Source organism: Pocillopora damicornis, chromosome 9, assembly GCF_964200805.1.
Source record: "Pocillopora damicornis chromosome 9, jaPocDami1.2, whole genome shotgun sequence".
In the NCBI taxonomy this organism is placed as follows: Eukaryota; Metazoa; Cnidaria; class Anthozoa; order Scleractinia; family Pocilloporidae; genus Pocillopora; species Pocillopora damicornis.
Window position 1 is genome coordinate 4,796,263 of NC_142678.1, and position 16,266 is coordinate 4,812,528.

At 38.4% G+C, this 16,266-nt stretch overlaps 1 protein-coding gene across 9 annotated transcripts in view; it reads right to left on the reverse strand.

The window, feature by feature from the left end:
• Nucleotides 1-648: 648 nt before the first annotated feature.
• The window catches only part of LOC113669932 (uncharacterized), a 37,099-nt gene continuing 21,481 nt past the window's right edge, over nt 649-16,266 (reverse strand). For 5 of the 9 annotated variants that reach the window (XM_089183426.1, XM_089183428.1, XM_089183427.1 and 2 more), the window contains 17 exons: nt 14,073-14,167; nt 13,146-13,337; nt 12,329-12,427; nt 11,534-11,651; nt 10,572-10,647; nt 10,187-10,246; nt 9,521-9,661; nt 8,279-8,399; nt 8,073-8,180; nt 7,647-7,717; nt 7,122-7,252; nt 6,348-6,659; nt 5,984-6,052; nt 5,534-5,829; nt 2,753-3,717; nt 1,913-2,106; nt 649-1,144 (listed from right to left, as the gene is read on the reverse strand). In XM_089183426.1, coding sequence (XP_089039552.1) covers nt 1,947-2,106; nt 2,753-3,717; nt 5,534-5,829; nt 5,984-6,052; nt 6,348-6,659; nt 7,122-7,252; nt 7,647-7,717; nt 8,073-8,180; nt 8,279-8,399; nt 9,521-9,661; nt 10,187-10,246; nt 10,572-10,647; nt 11,534-11,651; nt 12,329-12,427; nt 13,146-13,337; nt 14,073-14,150 — 2,997 coding nt within the window. In that variant the 5' untranslated portion in view covers nt 14,151-14,167 and the 3' untranslated portion in view covers nt 649-1,144; nt 1,913-1,946. Of the gene's footprint in view, nt 1,145-1,912; nt 2,107-2,752; nt 3,718-5,533; nt 5,830-5,983; nt 6,053-6,347; nt 6,660-7,121; nt 7,253-7,646; nt 7,718-8,072; nt 8,181-8,278; nt 8,400-9,520; nt 9,662-10,186; nt 10,247-10,571; nt 10,648-11,518; nt 11,652-12,328; nt 12,428-13,145; nt 13,338-14,072; nt 14,168-16,266 lie in introns of all 9 variants that reach the window. The other 4 variants (XM_089183423.1, XM_027186018.2, XM_027186016.2 and 1 more) reach the window with 1 other exon arrangement.

Consider the following 16,266-nt stretch of genomic DNA (forward strand, 5'->3'; position numbering starts at 1 on the left):
GGAAATTTTTTTTTTTTTCAGGAGGGGAATCAAATGTAACGGGCTTTTTCACCGAATATTTTTTGGTAAAATCCTCTTTTTGCACCTCTACCGGCACTTTCGGTAAATGGTTTCAATGTTATATTTGTATCTCTCGCACTCAACTATCTGCAAATTGCAAATTATAGAGCCAAGGCTTTTAAAGAATATAAGGAATACGCTCGACTTGTAACTGGGCAGAGGCGCGGTGCCCGATGGTTAGCCCTTTTACTCCCTAAAATCTCTTCAGCTGTTAAAATGAGAGTTGGTGGGATTGGGGCCAGATCCAAGTTCCTTCAGTGCTATGGGGACGTGGATTTCTGCTGCTACCTATATCTATTTCCCTTCTTCCTGTTCTTTTTTTCCTGTGCCCCCTCGTATCAAGAATTTTCTGCAGTAGATATTTGAGTGATTTGACATAGCTCGTGATATTAAATTCTGCGCTGTTGGATATCGCTAACGAATACTAATAACTGTTTAGAACTAAGAAGCAAGATTTTGTTCCACGGGTTAAGAAATTCACTCTTATCAATCCAGTTGCGTGACTCAAGGTCTCGTAAGAGTGAATGGGTCACGTAACTTTCTCAGAACAAAGAGCCAGTCACGCAAAAATAATTCACACTGAAATGGTTTACTTTTCTAAATTACTTCATTTTAATTTTATACCATTTCTTACAACTAGAGCAATATTTGAACCAGGCTAAAGCACATTATGACAACAGGCCTATCATCATTAATACTTGAAGTTTCCGCCGCGTAATTCATATAAAAAATCAAATATAAAATAAAAATAACGTTTTCGGGCAAAGCGGAACGTAAAATCGTCTACGACGAGGACGAAATAGAAGCGTTCGAATCCGCATAAGCGTGACTGCTTTTTTTTTTTTTTTGTGTTGAGAATGGCAAAGTTTAAATTTGAAGCGTGACATTGTATTTAGAGCATGTTCGGCTATCGTTGAGGAAGAAAAAATTGCGATGACCGGACTCTCTTGTGATCCGCTCGTAACAGTGTTCAACCATTTGATCCAGGTCCCCAGCCTTCACCAGATCGTCCAATAATTCATTTTTCATATTACTTTTTTCATTCCCCTGGGTAAGTCATACACCTTCAGAATAAGGCTGACTCCTGAAAGATAAAAATTGTAGAGAAATGAGCCCAATTCTTTTTCTTCACTTTCTTTGTAGAAGTTATGGGGCGAACTATAAACCCTGTCATGCCACTCCCTCTGAAGTTAAATATGGGAGGGGTGGTGTGACGATTTGCTTAGTAACTCAGTGAAGAGCGCCCCTGGATGACTGCACTTGATTTCGAAAAGCGAGTGACAACGAGATTCGACTTTACTGCCATTGGACGAGAAAAGTAAACAATAGAAGATTACAATCGATAACCTCGGATAAGAGAAGAACAAGTCTCCACGACAAATCCCCTCTAAAAAACCGATCCGCGTGCACCACAGGTCACTGCGATTCATTTAACCCTTTACCTCCCAGAAGAGATTAACATGTAACTTCTCCCTACAATATCAATACATTTTTCAGCAAACAGGTAATGAGAATACTCAAACTCATCAGGCACAAGATATTACCTTGATTGAACACCAAATTCTCGTAACCAATTTAAAGGAAATGTGTAACAGCTAGAGGGGAGGATTAACAATCAGATCTTAGGAGTTAAAAGGTTAATTTGTCGACACGATCATACTAGCTTGGATTTGTGCGGTTTGTTTCAAGCACAAAAAAAATCGTCGCCGGGGAGTAGAGATAATTGCAAAAAGCTAATCGAAATGAATTGTAGCTGCGTCGTGTCGCTTCAAGTGCGCCAACCTTTAGGGATCGTTATAGAAAGCAGTTAATCGCAACATGTAAAAACAGTCATCTTAAAAGGAATACTCACATTGAAATACGTGGCCATTAAAATCTCGTAGTCGTCACTGTTCACCAGCCGTCCTCTCAGTCTCTGGGGTTTTACGGCCATGTTTCTTGCCCGTATCCTGGTGTTGTCCTCGTGGGCTTCCTCGCCGTTCTTTGAATTGTTTATTTTTCGGTTTGTTGAACGGCTGGTTGGCAGGCTGCCCCGAGGAACCGTATCTGAAAGGGGAACAGTTACGTGATTTAAGTCGGCCAATCGCAGCAAAGGAACCAGTAACAACTCGACAAAAATGCCCCGTCACCGCCACAAGATAGCTGGTAATTGGATTAAAGATGTAGAGTTTGTCTGATCGGTTGCAGTTATAAAGACAGTGCTGCCACACGTCTAAGCGTATACGACCTTAAACGTGCTTACGACAAGAAACCATAGCAACACCATGAGAGAAAAGTGAATATTTGGAATAAGGAGTGGCGACGATTGCTAAACAAATTCTCCTTGTCAACACCTTAGTAAATGTATAGATAAAAGTATGGAGAATATGCATACTGATGTTAGGGTGTAAAGGGTTAAAGAGAGAAAATATATCAACCATCAATTTTCCTCCTCAAACTCATGCCGAAACTGGCAACGGAACGGCCGGTTATTCACAAAAATTGAACTAAGAAATGACATCTATTAGTGATACATGTTTCTCCGAGCTGACAAGGTGACACGCACAGAGGTTTTTTTTGCCTCTTTCAGAAATTCCTACATCATTGATCAATTTTACCCCAACAAATCATTGATACAGAAACAAAACATATAATTAGGCGAATCAGAAAGGAGAACTTGGATACATTTTGAGGCTTTGTCAACTGGACTTACCTTTGATACGGATATTGGTTAAACTGACTCCTTTCTCCCTGAATCTCATAACCAGTAGATATCGATCCATCCCCGTAAGAGACCAACGAGGGGGAGCCTTGCATGACAGCGTCGGAGCTGTACATCTCGCCAGTCTTGAAAGCGCGTCTCTCAATATTATACATTCTCCTCTGATTCGAGGGATACTGGTTCTGAACATGCGGCGGGGTCTGTTGGTACTGAGAAGGGACTGGGCCCTGTTGCCCGACGGCAGCTGCCATAGCAACACTCCGACCCCCTTGAATGACTAAGGGTACCATGGGTCGGAGAAGTTGCTGTGGGTTGTGAGGCGAAGTCGTTTGTTGTTGTTGTTGTTGTTGTTGATATGGTGTGGTATGCGTCTGTTGTGGTGACTGCTGGGGAATTTGAGATGAATATGTCAGCTGCGCCTGAGCATGTTGATGTTGTTGTTGCTGCTGCTGCAAGTACTGGTTTGTATGAGCAGGCGATGCTGTTTGGGGAGGGGTGGGTGGTGTCTGGGATCGAGCGTGTTGTTGAATGACGGAGGAAGTAACATCTTTAGGAAGGGTGCCGTAGGGAAATTGTTGATATGGTGTTTGAGTCGGTGAAACCACGTAACTTTGGTATTGCTGAGGGTTTGCAGTCTGGGGGACCGCTTGAGCACCGTAAGCTTGGCTTTGTATCAACGGCCTCATCTGCGACTGCATGCCTGAAGGAGGTAACACAACGTATTGCATTTGACCACCTTGCGTGACACTGTTGACGTACATTGGCGAAGTTGTACGAGTGGAGCTCGGCACGCCTGACTCAGCGTACTGTTGTTGGTGGTGATACGAGGTCGATTCCAGAGTGGCTTGTCCCGAAAGAGAAAGCGCGCCAAACTGGGCAGTCATGTCCTGATATCCCGGATTTCCTGAAGTTACTGGTTGAGCTGATGCAGACCAATGACTTCCCGTCTCTGCGCCCTAAATGGTAAGAATGTCAGCATTTGAGAGCGAAACGAGTAAAGGCTCACTCGTTGTATCGTAAGAAAACCAGGAACAAGGGAGGAAACGGGACGGGATCAAACTGAAGGTGCCGTATGTCTGTGCCAACTATTTCGTCATTGGATATGACATTCCTTAATAAATGAATCTAAAAAGCTCGTAAGGAATAGAGAAAGTTCTGAAATCACTCCCAATATCACACAGAGTTTTATACTGGAACTTCTTGACTGAGAGATTTTAAGGAGGAACGAATATAACTCTTTAGGCAACGAAGCCCTTTCTTCGCGGGTAGGAGAGGGTTACACTTTTCATTTGCCCTCAAAAACTTGGCTTCAAAGTTGTGAAAGCAGGTATCATAACAGAAATATTTTCCCCAGTCACTGCATTGTCAGTGTAAAGGAATAGTTTTCGCGAATTCTTATCTTGAGCCCCGAGTCTTTTTAAGTTCGAGTGCGACTAAAACGCAGACGAAGATAGGAAAAGACTTCGCATTCAAAATTCCGCGAATAAAGCGAAGAACAAAGCCGAACATCACCTTGAATTGATCATTAATCGCCCAAATTCTCTATCTCGTCCAAAGTCACTCTGTAGTGCAGTTTTCAATTGAACGTCGAAAAACCGAAACCAAAGTAATCACTATGGCCAATCAAAACAAAGGATGAGATCTTCATTAGCCAATGAGAACTCATAGATAATCAAAGCAAGCAAACAAAAGCGCGGGAAAACGCGGTGACCAAGACGCGATCTGTATTTGATTGGTTGAGAAGATGACGTAAGTTTTCAGGACCAATCACAGAGCGAGGCAACGCCAAAACAAGGTAGTCCCGGATTTCTTTCGACATTCAAATAAAAATTGCTCCTTACAACGCTAAATTTCGATCAGCAAAGGAACAGAATAAATCCTACTAGTTATTTGGCCTGTCTGGAAATGCAGTAGTACTGAGAGGAAATGAAGAAAATCCAACTTTTACTCATGTTGAGCTGGCTTCCTGGCTGTCTGTCTACATATCTATAAACAAGAAACTACTACCTCTAATCAAAGCAGCAAAACAATATGGCGTTCTTCCTTAGGTTCTCGATCAACGCAAGTTTATGACAAAACTGCTTTCGCACCAGTTTCACCTCAAAATTTATCTTCCAGTAAAAAAGGGAAACTTCTTTGATCATTAAAAAAACGTTTTAATGCACTGGGATCAAATTCAACAAAATATTTTTTTTCTTAGAATGTGGTTACAAGTGTAAACAGTTGATATAAATAAACCCAGGTATTAAAACTATCGTCCTTACGTAATTTAAAAGGTCAGTTTTTACCTTTCTTTTCTGTTCCCATTCATTCGTTATCATTTCAATCTTTGTCAGGTTACCGCTCATGAGCATGTAAAGTTCGTCATCAAATTACAATGCAAGAAACTTATCAAGGCAACTCTTTTATTGACACAATTTTCATTACAGCAATTGTAATTCTTCCTAAAATAATAATAAAAAAAAATTCTTTCCGCTCATTTTGCCGTGTTGCACTCAGCTTTATCAAAACCAATGGATGAACGGTGAGTTACTAGAAAAGAGCTCGCGACGCAGTAAAAAAAAAATGAAAGACAAATATACATAAAACGGAACTGAATTCTCAACGATATTACGATAACTAACTAGTTATTCACCTTTCTGACTCAACTATTTACACTGTCTGTTATCTAAAACTTAGACGCAACTACAGTTTTTTGAACGAAAGTGAACTGAAATCTCTAGACAAAGGGTATACGTGAGAAGAAGTTGAGAACTGATTAGGAAAACTTACAGCCTGTTGCTGCGCAAATGGGGGTCGACCGCTCGACGGTAATACATACACCGGTGGCGGCATATTGACATACTGCGGCATCACAAGCTGACCAGAATTCACCGCACTCTGCGCCTGTTGTTGTTGCGACTGCTGCTGCTGTTGCGCTATGGCAGAAGGTTGCTGTGCAGCCTGTACAGGGGTGCGGACAGTCGATGGCTGAGTGTAGCCTGAGCTTGAACTTGGTTTCATCATGACTTGCTGATAGGCCGGTTGCATAACCAAAGGATTTCCGTCTGCTCCTAACAAAGGTGTCCCTAGGTACCGAGAGAAAGTTGTGCAAAGTTCAGCAACAAAAAAAACTACTAAGGGGGATTTACTTCGATGTCACAATCTTCCTAAAAACGAAATCGATTCGAAAACTGGCTTCGAAAAGGTAATTCGAGTGTAAAAAAAGTTAATTTAAGATACCTGTATTAGGATTTATAAGCATAACTCCAGGCTGTAAAGGCTCTTGAGGCACTGACCACATCACTCCACCTGACGAAAAAAACAATTGCCAAGTTGTACAACCAGGTAGAACTCCCAAGAAACAAAAGATAGATTGTACTTGGACAAAATTTGTCATTTTGGTTCAAAATTCCTCCAGTTCTTATGAGTTTGTATGAAAGTGACCTGTGTCAAAATCAGTATTCGTCACGCAGCTGTAATATTGTTTTGTGTGACAGTGACAGAATACTGCTCTGCTGATTTGCAGTTTAGAACCATGACATTTCCCATAATAACATTGCGGCTTCCCACTTAAACGGGCGTGCTACCACAATAAATACATTACCACTCTGCTGTGACGTAGGAGCCGGTGCAGCCATGACAGGCACTGGCATCCCTTGTACTCCTGGAGCTTGCACCGGCAGCATCTGCATCTCCCCAGAGGGTACAACCAAAGGGGTCCCCTCTGCCACCCAGTAAGGTAGTGGAGCTGACAGGACGGACTGTGAGCCAGGTAGATGGCGCTGCCTCTGGTTTCCATCTGATGCCCGTCGAGAAGAATTGGATACACGCTCCAAAGCGGGTGAACCACCGATATGACTTATTCCTGGACTACTACTGGACCTAGTAAATGGCTTGTTCGTCATTATTCTGATGCCTGCAGTATACAAAATTTGAAGGATTACGACACGTATCAGCACATCTCATTAGTCATATTTTCTTCCTTTTTTTCTTTCTTTATTTCCCTTCCTTTTTCTTTCTAAAAATACTAAAAGGGGATCTTTTAAATAATACGTGTAAACAACAACAACGCAAGAACACAACACCGGGAGCTACACTCTCTACTCTTTGCGAGAAGTGCGTGGATTATTTAACGTCCCCTGCCAAACAATACAAAGAAGAAGCAGGAGACGGGATCTGCAGTGTAAGACCAGAATGTCGAACCATTTACAGATGTCATAGCAAAGCACATTCGCATCACAGCACATTTTAAGACGCAGAGTGTTGGTCCGGTCTGGGGCTTGAACCCTCGACCTCTTACACAGTAGTCCGGCTCTCTACAACATGAGATAACCAAGCGGATTGTGTAAATGTCAGCAAAAAATCCTAATTATCTCACCCGACGTCCCAGTCGAGGACCTGTCTCCTGTCACATCCACTTCCTCTGATTTAGACTTGCCGATTTTACTTATAGGTAGCCTTTCAAGTTTTTCCTCGCCGGCAACATCACTTACATTTTCCATGTCCTCCCTGAGAAAATAGTTGAGCAGTTTCAGTAAACGTGCTTTGCGTAGTGATTGGTCTGCAAATTCACGCCCCCGCCCCTCAACAACCAATTACATGCAAAGCTAACACGAACTTTCAATTAGTCACTTATTTTTCCCGCGCTTCGGACAGATTGTATGTTTTAACTCTGAGTTCTCACTGGCTCTTGATGTAATTTACTTTAGCCTTTGGTTAGACGAAGTTGTTACCTTAGGATTTAATCTCACTCGACACTTAATTGAAAATTTCTTAACTGGAACTATAGAAAAACGCTTTTCCACATTTCTCTTTATAGTCTTACAGCGTATTACTTTTCGCTATTTTTTTTTTAAACCTTGGTCATAGTTCTTTTCTCTATAAAGCCCTACCATCCAGTTACCTTTGCAGAAGTTGAGGGACTATCATATCATTTTCGCCTTTAGAAGACTGTGATGACTGTGATGAGATAGACTACAAAATTGAAAAAAAAAATTGAAATTACTTCTTGAAGTAAACTAACTGTATTCTACGTTGGCGTATATCACAATGGCACAGTGGTGCTGGCACCAAGGGGTCATCCCTAGAAGAAAAAGTACCCCTAGTATTGTTCCTTCCATGAAAGCAACATGTACACTGTTTATAAGCGCATTTCTCCAGTTAAATAAAAGTGGCTGTCCCTTCAAGTTTTCCTCAGATAAAGGTTCCCATTGGAGAGCTACCACAGTATATCAGTTTGGCTTTACGTTGTAAAATACAGATACAAGATGAACTGTACCCCCGTCTCTAAATCACAAACTAATCCTGTCATCAAACCACAGAAACTTACATCTTGATTAAATATCCTTTCCCTGGCTTTGTGGTACTCTTCTTCTCGTTCCTCAATGGATTTAGAACGCTTGTCCTCCATAGAATGTATAAGAACAGGACTATCAATCTACAAATGGAATAAAAACCAATAGAATTTTATATGCAAACACAAACACACCACACAAAAGTATTGGAGAAATTTTCATCAGCAAAATTGCACAGTACCTTTGGAGGGGTGCTTTCGTCTGACGGTGTATTTTGTCTTTTAAGAATTAATCGTGGAATTGAACTCTCTGAGTCCTCTGATTCCTCTCTGGGTATCAGTTCTAAAAATCTGCTTTCAGGTCTGCAAATGAACATGAAAAATAAGTTTGTTCCTTTTTACTTTGCCCCCCCCTCCCCTTTTTTTTTTATTTTAAAGATTAACCCTTTAACCCCTAAGAGTGACCAGAATCTAATTTCTCCTTACAACATCACACCTGAATCACACATAAAGGTCACAAGAAAAAAGGAAATGATCATCAATAATAGACGCTCTCGATTATTAAACAAATTCTCCTTGTCAGCACCTTAGGAAATGTATAAAGAACATTATGGAGAATATGCATACTAATGTTGGGGTGTAAAGGGTTAAGTCTACATACACAAGACTGAATTGCATAGCGGCCAGTTTTTGAACACGAGGTGAAGGAGTAGGGGCAGATCCAGGATCTTTTAATACAGGAATAGGAGGGGAGGGAAAGGAAGGGAAGGTCCACACTTTGATTAAAAAAACACAATTTTTTTTTTTAAACAAAACTAGAGCCTACATAAGCTGAGAAACATTTCTAGACAAGTATAGTTTGTATTCCTCATGGTAAATAGTAACATGCGTTCCTGTTGATAACCCTTTCACTCCCAAGATTTCATAAGTAATCCTTCTTACTGTCTGCCATATAGCTCCTGTGATGTTAGTTTGGAGAATTTGGTGTTTGATCAACTAATAACCCCCTGATTAAGACTTCTCTTTATTCTCATCACTTGTCTGTTTGATATTGTATTTACACTGTAAGGAGAAATTCTGTCATGGTCACTCATGGGAGTTTAAAGGTTAAAGGAATTTTACAAATTTTCCTTGTCTGTACTAAAGGAGAAATGTATAGAGAAGAGTGTGGACAATATGCACACTGATGCTCGGATGTAAAAAGATAATAAAACATTACCAATCTAATGCAATCAGGGGCATGCAAGAAATTACACAGTAACAACCTCCCATAGGTGGTTACAAAAATACAAATCTTTCTGCTTAATCTGTCCATAACAGTCACGTTTCCGGCAATATGAAGATTCATACACTGCTTAAAACCCCAAACCCCTTTTTTACAGGTAACTCCTAATGACCCACTTGAAAAAAATATCCCTGCCCTAAATTTTTAAGGTAAGCACGTCCACAAATCAGAGACAGGATAGGTTTATCTGAGTACTTACATTCTTGTGTTCACTGTTTTATTTATTATGACTGATTTTCCTGTTTGTTGATCAACATTGTGATCCATACCAAAGTAAGCAGCAACTCTGTGCACAATCATGCGGTGGTATGATGTCATAGGTGGGTAGTGAAGGAAGAGACTGTTGACCCAAAATGAAGGAATTGTTTGGTAAGTGATGAGTATGTGAATTCTTCTTACCATTAGTACAAATTGCACAGGCTGTTGCAATTTTGTTGTGTTTGAAAAATTTACAAGTGCTTATCACACCAAATTGTGAGGGAAATTTTGTCATTACCTGTTAATAATCTACATGAAAAAACATCACAGAAAGTTAAGACAGACAAAATATTGAAAGCATGTACATGCTATTTGTAATTTGCACTCATGTTACTACACATGAGAATGCACTCATTTTCAGCCAATCAGAAGCACATCATTTTTTTCATGAACATTATCACAATTGTAAGCAGATTGGTAATGAGAATCAATAATTTCATTCATTTGAGGACACCCTAGTCAATTTTTTTAAATCCACATCAAACTGAGTATGATAGACAAAAATAACACAACATGGTCACCAGTTGCAAGTATACATGCTTGATACACTAAACACATCTAGACAGCACTAATGGGGTGATACACAAATTAAATTCACTATACTTACGCTGGTTGCTGAATAAAATTAAGGAAGTCTTGTTCAAGTCTCATGAGAAATTTGCGATCCCTGAGAAATGAGAATAAAAATGACTGTCAATAAAATAATCTTGTCCCTTTTAGCAGTAATGGTATACTTGTTTTTACCCTTAAAACCCTAAAATTGACCAGTATCTTTTTTCTCCATACAGTAATACTGAGTCTCTCATTCAGATTATGAGAATAAAGGAAATGATCGCCAATCTAAGAAGCTTTGATTGTTTGACCAGTTCTCCTTACCACTACCAAAGAAAATGTATAGAGACAAGTGTGGGGAACATGGATACTGATTGATGTTAGGGTGTAAAGGGTTAAGAACAGCCACAGGTTATGAGGAAAGCCACTAGAGTGCTTACCTGGGATTCCTTAGAGTCTTTATAATAAAATCATGCAGGTCAGTTCCCGTGGAATCTGTATATTCAAATGAACCATCTACACAAACAAGATGCAGACAAACATTTATAAGGCCAAAATAAACAGAAAATGAACAAAGTTGGTCAAGGAAGAACAAGATAAAAATAAATCAAGATTGCAAATTGCAAATTGCAAACAAATTGTGGCTTTCTTTTACTGGAGGTAAAGCATAACTTTTTTTTCAGTTAGGAAGGATTGTGAAAGGAGCAAGCTGGATGTGTTACTAAATTTATCATAGACACAACAACTTGACAACCAGACCACATCAAACAGAGTCAGTGGCCAACCAACCATGGCTAGTCTGCCATCTGTAGCCAGCTACTTTCACCTCCTTTTACCAAATGTGCTAATAAAAAATTGTACAATTTCTGAAAAACATTGAAGAAATTTGTAATTTGCACAAACATCAACCAGTTTTATGTGGAAATTAATACTAAATTAACCAGTAAGAGGTTTCACAGTGTGATACAATTCTACAATCAGAATTTGCTCAAAGGTTCATGCAAGTTCATATATTGCCTGGGGCAATCAAAACACTTCCCATTCTTGCACGTTTCACAGTATCTGACAAAGCAAGTGATAACCAGGCCTCCTCCAGTTTTGCATTTGCCCTTTACTTTTAAACTTAGCAGCAGCCCAGAAAAACATCTTAACCTTTTAACTCCATAAGTGATCAACATGCAACTTCTTCTTCTAATATCTACACAGTATCCAGCAAACAGGTAATACTCAAACTTGTCAGGCAGAAGTTGCTATCTTGATCTCACACCAAATTGTTGTTACTAATTAACAAGGAAATGTGTAGCTGTTACAAGGAAGAATTAACAATCAGATCTTGGGAGTTGAGAGGTTAAATCATTTATACAGTGTATACATGAGAAATCATTACCACATGTGTACTTGCCTCTGGAAAGTGAACTCTGTTTAGAGGCTCTTGCCAAGGCCTCAAGCCGAGGTGGTAACTCTCCTGCTATTCCACTGTCACAGGATTCAATACTGGTATTTTTACTCAACACTGCACCCTAATGGAATGAAATGACACTTTCATTACATGCTGAAGAAGTTACTTGATTGACAACATGACTTCTCCTTATCAATAAAGGGTGGTTTTGTCTCTAAATTGATCTCCCACCAAATCTGAAGTACTAGCACGTAGTCTGTACCCAATATTACTTAAATTTGCATGCCAAATGGAAATCGATTTGCCTTGCTTTACAATATTGATTCACCATTGATTTTCACTTTGCTAACTTTTACTCTCAACAACTTAACCCTCCTGTTAACTTCAAAGAGTTGCTGTTTCTTTTCAGGACTCTCTTTTCATAATTTTACACTCATTACCCCAAAATATGTTTATCAGTATGTGACAAATCAAAACAAATGGAAAAAAGATACAGACAGTGCTGTTTCTTTTCGTCTCCTTATCTATCAATTTATTTATTTCTTTTTTTTCAATCTCTGAAAATTTTGGCTCAACTCCTGCAATTACCAACCCCATGTACATGTTACTCAAACCCTCTCCAATTTCCCTTGAAAGTTCAAGTCACGTAAAGCACAAGTTAGATTTGGAATGAAATGCACAATCATATGGCACCCAGTCCCAAGAATTCTTATTAATGGAAACATAAGAGCTAACGATGTTCCCATCACACAAAAAAGTCCAAGTTTAGTTACAAAATTTTTTTTCTCAAACATGTACCTCTGTGACCTCATCTGGGTACTGAGAGGGTGGAGGTGAAGGAACACTTGTCACAGCGACACTTCGCACAAGAGTTTTCCTTGATTGATGATAGGTTGGCTGCAAATTGAAAGAGCAAAATCACGATAGCAATTAGTATTCATTGTTAACAACAACCTTCTCCTGTCACTCATGATCAGCCCATTAGAATGGGCCGTTCTTAAGTCATGTAAGTTAAGGAAACCTGAGAGTCCTGTGAAAAAAGTGATCTTGAAAAAAGTTGATTAGCTAATTAGCATCTTATTGCCTACAACTACTTTTTTGGCTACTTTTGTTTGCAACCGTAGGTGCTCAGTTAGCGAGGCAACTTCCTTCCTCAACATCACATGTACACAACTGTACATCATTCCATATTAAACTAAATAAATCAGCTTTGATAGATGGCAATCAGAGTTCTAAAGTTTGCTGAACTACCAGTACACTACTTAGTTTGCTTCAAGCCAGTAAGAGTTAATAAAAAAATCACCAAAGAATAGTACCCCTATTCATTAGTTTTAGTCCAAATGATTTCAATCAGAAATCTAGGAAGTCCAAAGGATGACTGGATTAAAGGGTGCTATTTAACCATGTGACACCTAAGAGCAACTAACATCTATTGTAATTTCTCTCCACAATATCAATCAAAGTTATGAAAATAAAGGAAATGATCACCAACTGAAGAAACTCTCCATTGTTAAACAAATTCTCCTTATTAACAGCAGGGAGAATAAGCATACTGATGTAGGATAAAGGTTGACAGAAGTCAAAGTTACAGTAAAAAACAGGAGGCAAATTTTACCTCAGAAGCTGAATGAGTCAATACAGGTATGGATGAACGGATTCCGTGAAAACTCTGCTGTACATGAACAGTACTTAGAGAAGGCTTAGGTTGTGTTGCCATGGTAATGGCTTGTGGCTGTTCTGGGGAATCTGCGTTTGTGCTCTGATCACTTGAAACTTCAGCAGTGGTAACAACAGGAGTTTTGGATTTCTGATGAAAAAAAGATAGGGAAAAAAATATTCCTATAAATGTAACATTTTTAAAATGTCATAACTGTAATCATGGCTCTTGTGTTTTTTTGTTCAATTGGTGACAGCAATATCCTCTTCCCCAAGCTCTCATGACTGACTGAGATGGAATTTCTGCCTAAAATATCAATCCAATATTAAGCAGGCAAATAATGAGAAAATAGAAAATATCAATTAGGGGATAATTAATTGATCCAATTAATACCAGATTCTCAGAACTAACATGATAAAACTTGCTTGACAGAAAGTAAGGAGAATTGCTAAAAGAGATATTGGAAGAGAGAGGGACACATACATGTACAGTGTACTTTAGGAGGGATCTTGCAGAGACACATACCATACTGATAGAGGCAAGTGAGAAATGAGGCCCATGGTTTTATATCCATGATCCAAAAAGACTCCTTAACAACTACTCACCAAAGTGGAGGAGGCTAGTAGTGGATATATTTACCCAGTCACAAACTGTCTAACTAAATATCTTCCACTAGCCACCAACACCAAGTTGAAAAGTTGTTTATACTTAAACAGTGAGATAATATAGCGCAGAAGGATGATTTTTAACTCATTTATTCATGCAATAATTGCAATACTTTTGGGTGCCAATCATGCATGAGTTCCTTGAGTGGGGTAGGATATTTGGAGTTTGAGAAGCCGATGAAGAACCATTCAAAACAAACACTGCAGTGTACCAGCCTACCTCGGCAGGAGTGTGATTACAGTTTTCTTGGTGGTTTGTCATATCAGGACCATTGTCTGAAGGAAATCTCTCGTCCATTATCTAAAACAACAATGCTGTGAAGAAAAAAATGAAAGAGTAATATTGATTTGCAATGAAACATAAGATTTACATCAATAAACGAAATACAAAAAAGAATTCTATTTATCAGCATTTATTAGCTCCTTGTCTTAATGAAGGACATTGTTTAAGTAATGGATCAACAAAAGGAAGTAAATAAAACAAATTCAAGCCAAAGGAAAAAAAGTTAATAGGAGGGAGACAATACAAGTTGTCTACTGACAAGGAATTTTGGGGGAGTTGAACTTGGCACTATCATGAACAATTTTAAAATTATTGCTTAAACCACTCGGCTGTGTCACTATGACAATTCAACACAAAGGGATCTGAAAATATGCCCAAACTAAATGAAGCTTGAACTTTAACCTGAATAAATTTTCAGATATCTGATGCAACATTGTTTTGTAACTGTACAGCAAATGTATTTTAAACCCTAATATGTCTTGAGAACTTTGGAAAACTCACTGCATACATTTGGTATTCATAACCAAGAATACAGTAGTGTACTTCAGTGAGTTAGTGTCTGAATGATTACCTGAGTATTGAGTTCACAAATTATAACAGAATACTTTTACCAATATCAATCTTACACTGCATTTACATTTTACCCTCAACATAGAATCTTTCTCTCTAAACATCTCGCACTTTTACGACACCTCACTAAAGAAATTGTTCGAAGGATCAGCCGAGTTAAACCATTATCAAATATGTGCTTTATTTGCAATGCATTATTCATCATAATCATAAAAATTCAAGGTCTCTTGATGAACATAATACGTCTGACCAATCAGCCACAACAATAATTGATACATTGTCATGTCATATATCAAAATTTGACACAAGTGACCAAGCTTGCATAAACTACACCTAAAATGGATTCTTTAAGAGATAATTTAAGCATTCTCTTCCTGAAATCTGTATTTAGAAGACTGATTGATTGCATAGAGAAACGCACATACTTAATACATACATACATGGCCACCAACAGTCGTTTCAAAGAAGGATTGAACTAACAAACTTATCAAAAAAAATAATAAGCAATTCAGCTTTGTTACAATTAAGCGTCATACATGTACAATGTCTATTACCATAATTCAAAAATTGTTTACAGCCCAAACATTTCATTTTGGAATCAACAGCTTAAGTTTGAAATTGAATTAAACAAACATTGCATAACTCAATAGATAAGATAACCAGACATTCTACTTTCAGACATACCGGTACTTTCAAATGGCTAATATCATAATATCTGTTAAGGGAGCCTCTAGCAATGTTACAAACAAATTATAATACGCATGAAACGGTCAAAACTATGTCAACGGGTTGTGAAGTCAAGCACTGAGGATAATTTTTTAAACACTTATTTCATTCCAACTTTCTGCATTTTTAGGAATAAAAAACAACAAAGGATAAAGTGGAACAACCACTGTACTTGCATGCAAATCAAATTCCTATTTGTAAGTGCAATATACACTGTATTACGCCATTTTGTCATATCAAAGTAACACATGCATGTACTTTGCTCTAATTTATCTGTCACACAATTAACTATCATTCACGGAGGAAGAGACAAAGCCTATTTAATTTGAGCAAAGATCAAAATTTTCATGTCTACAAATTTTAACAGTAGCACACAAATTATTTTGAGAGGGGACTAAATTCTCACAACGCATTTTATACCTCTTTCTGAGAAAAATTTAACAAAAAAAGGATGATCAAAGTACATTGCTTTCTTTTCCTAAACAAATGTTGGAGTTAATTAGATAACTGTGATATGGCATAATTTCAAGTTTTCCTTTGAAATAATGAACATTGAATTTCTTTCATAGTCTGTTCAGTCGTGGAATAAAATGACTTGTCAACAAAATCTGGAGTTTGAAGACTCGCATAGTGCTAATTTACAAGACATAACTGCTGTGAATGTCTCACAGAGTTCTTGCTAACAAATTCTTCATTTACAATTTTTTCAAGTCACCCTTCAAAAAATATTTGCTCTGTTCACAGACATATACACATCACGATACATTTTAAATCACTAACCAAGCAAGTGAATAGCATTACAGAATGAATCATTTCCAGAGAACAACTGTCATTG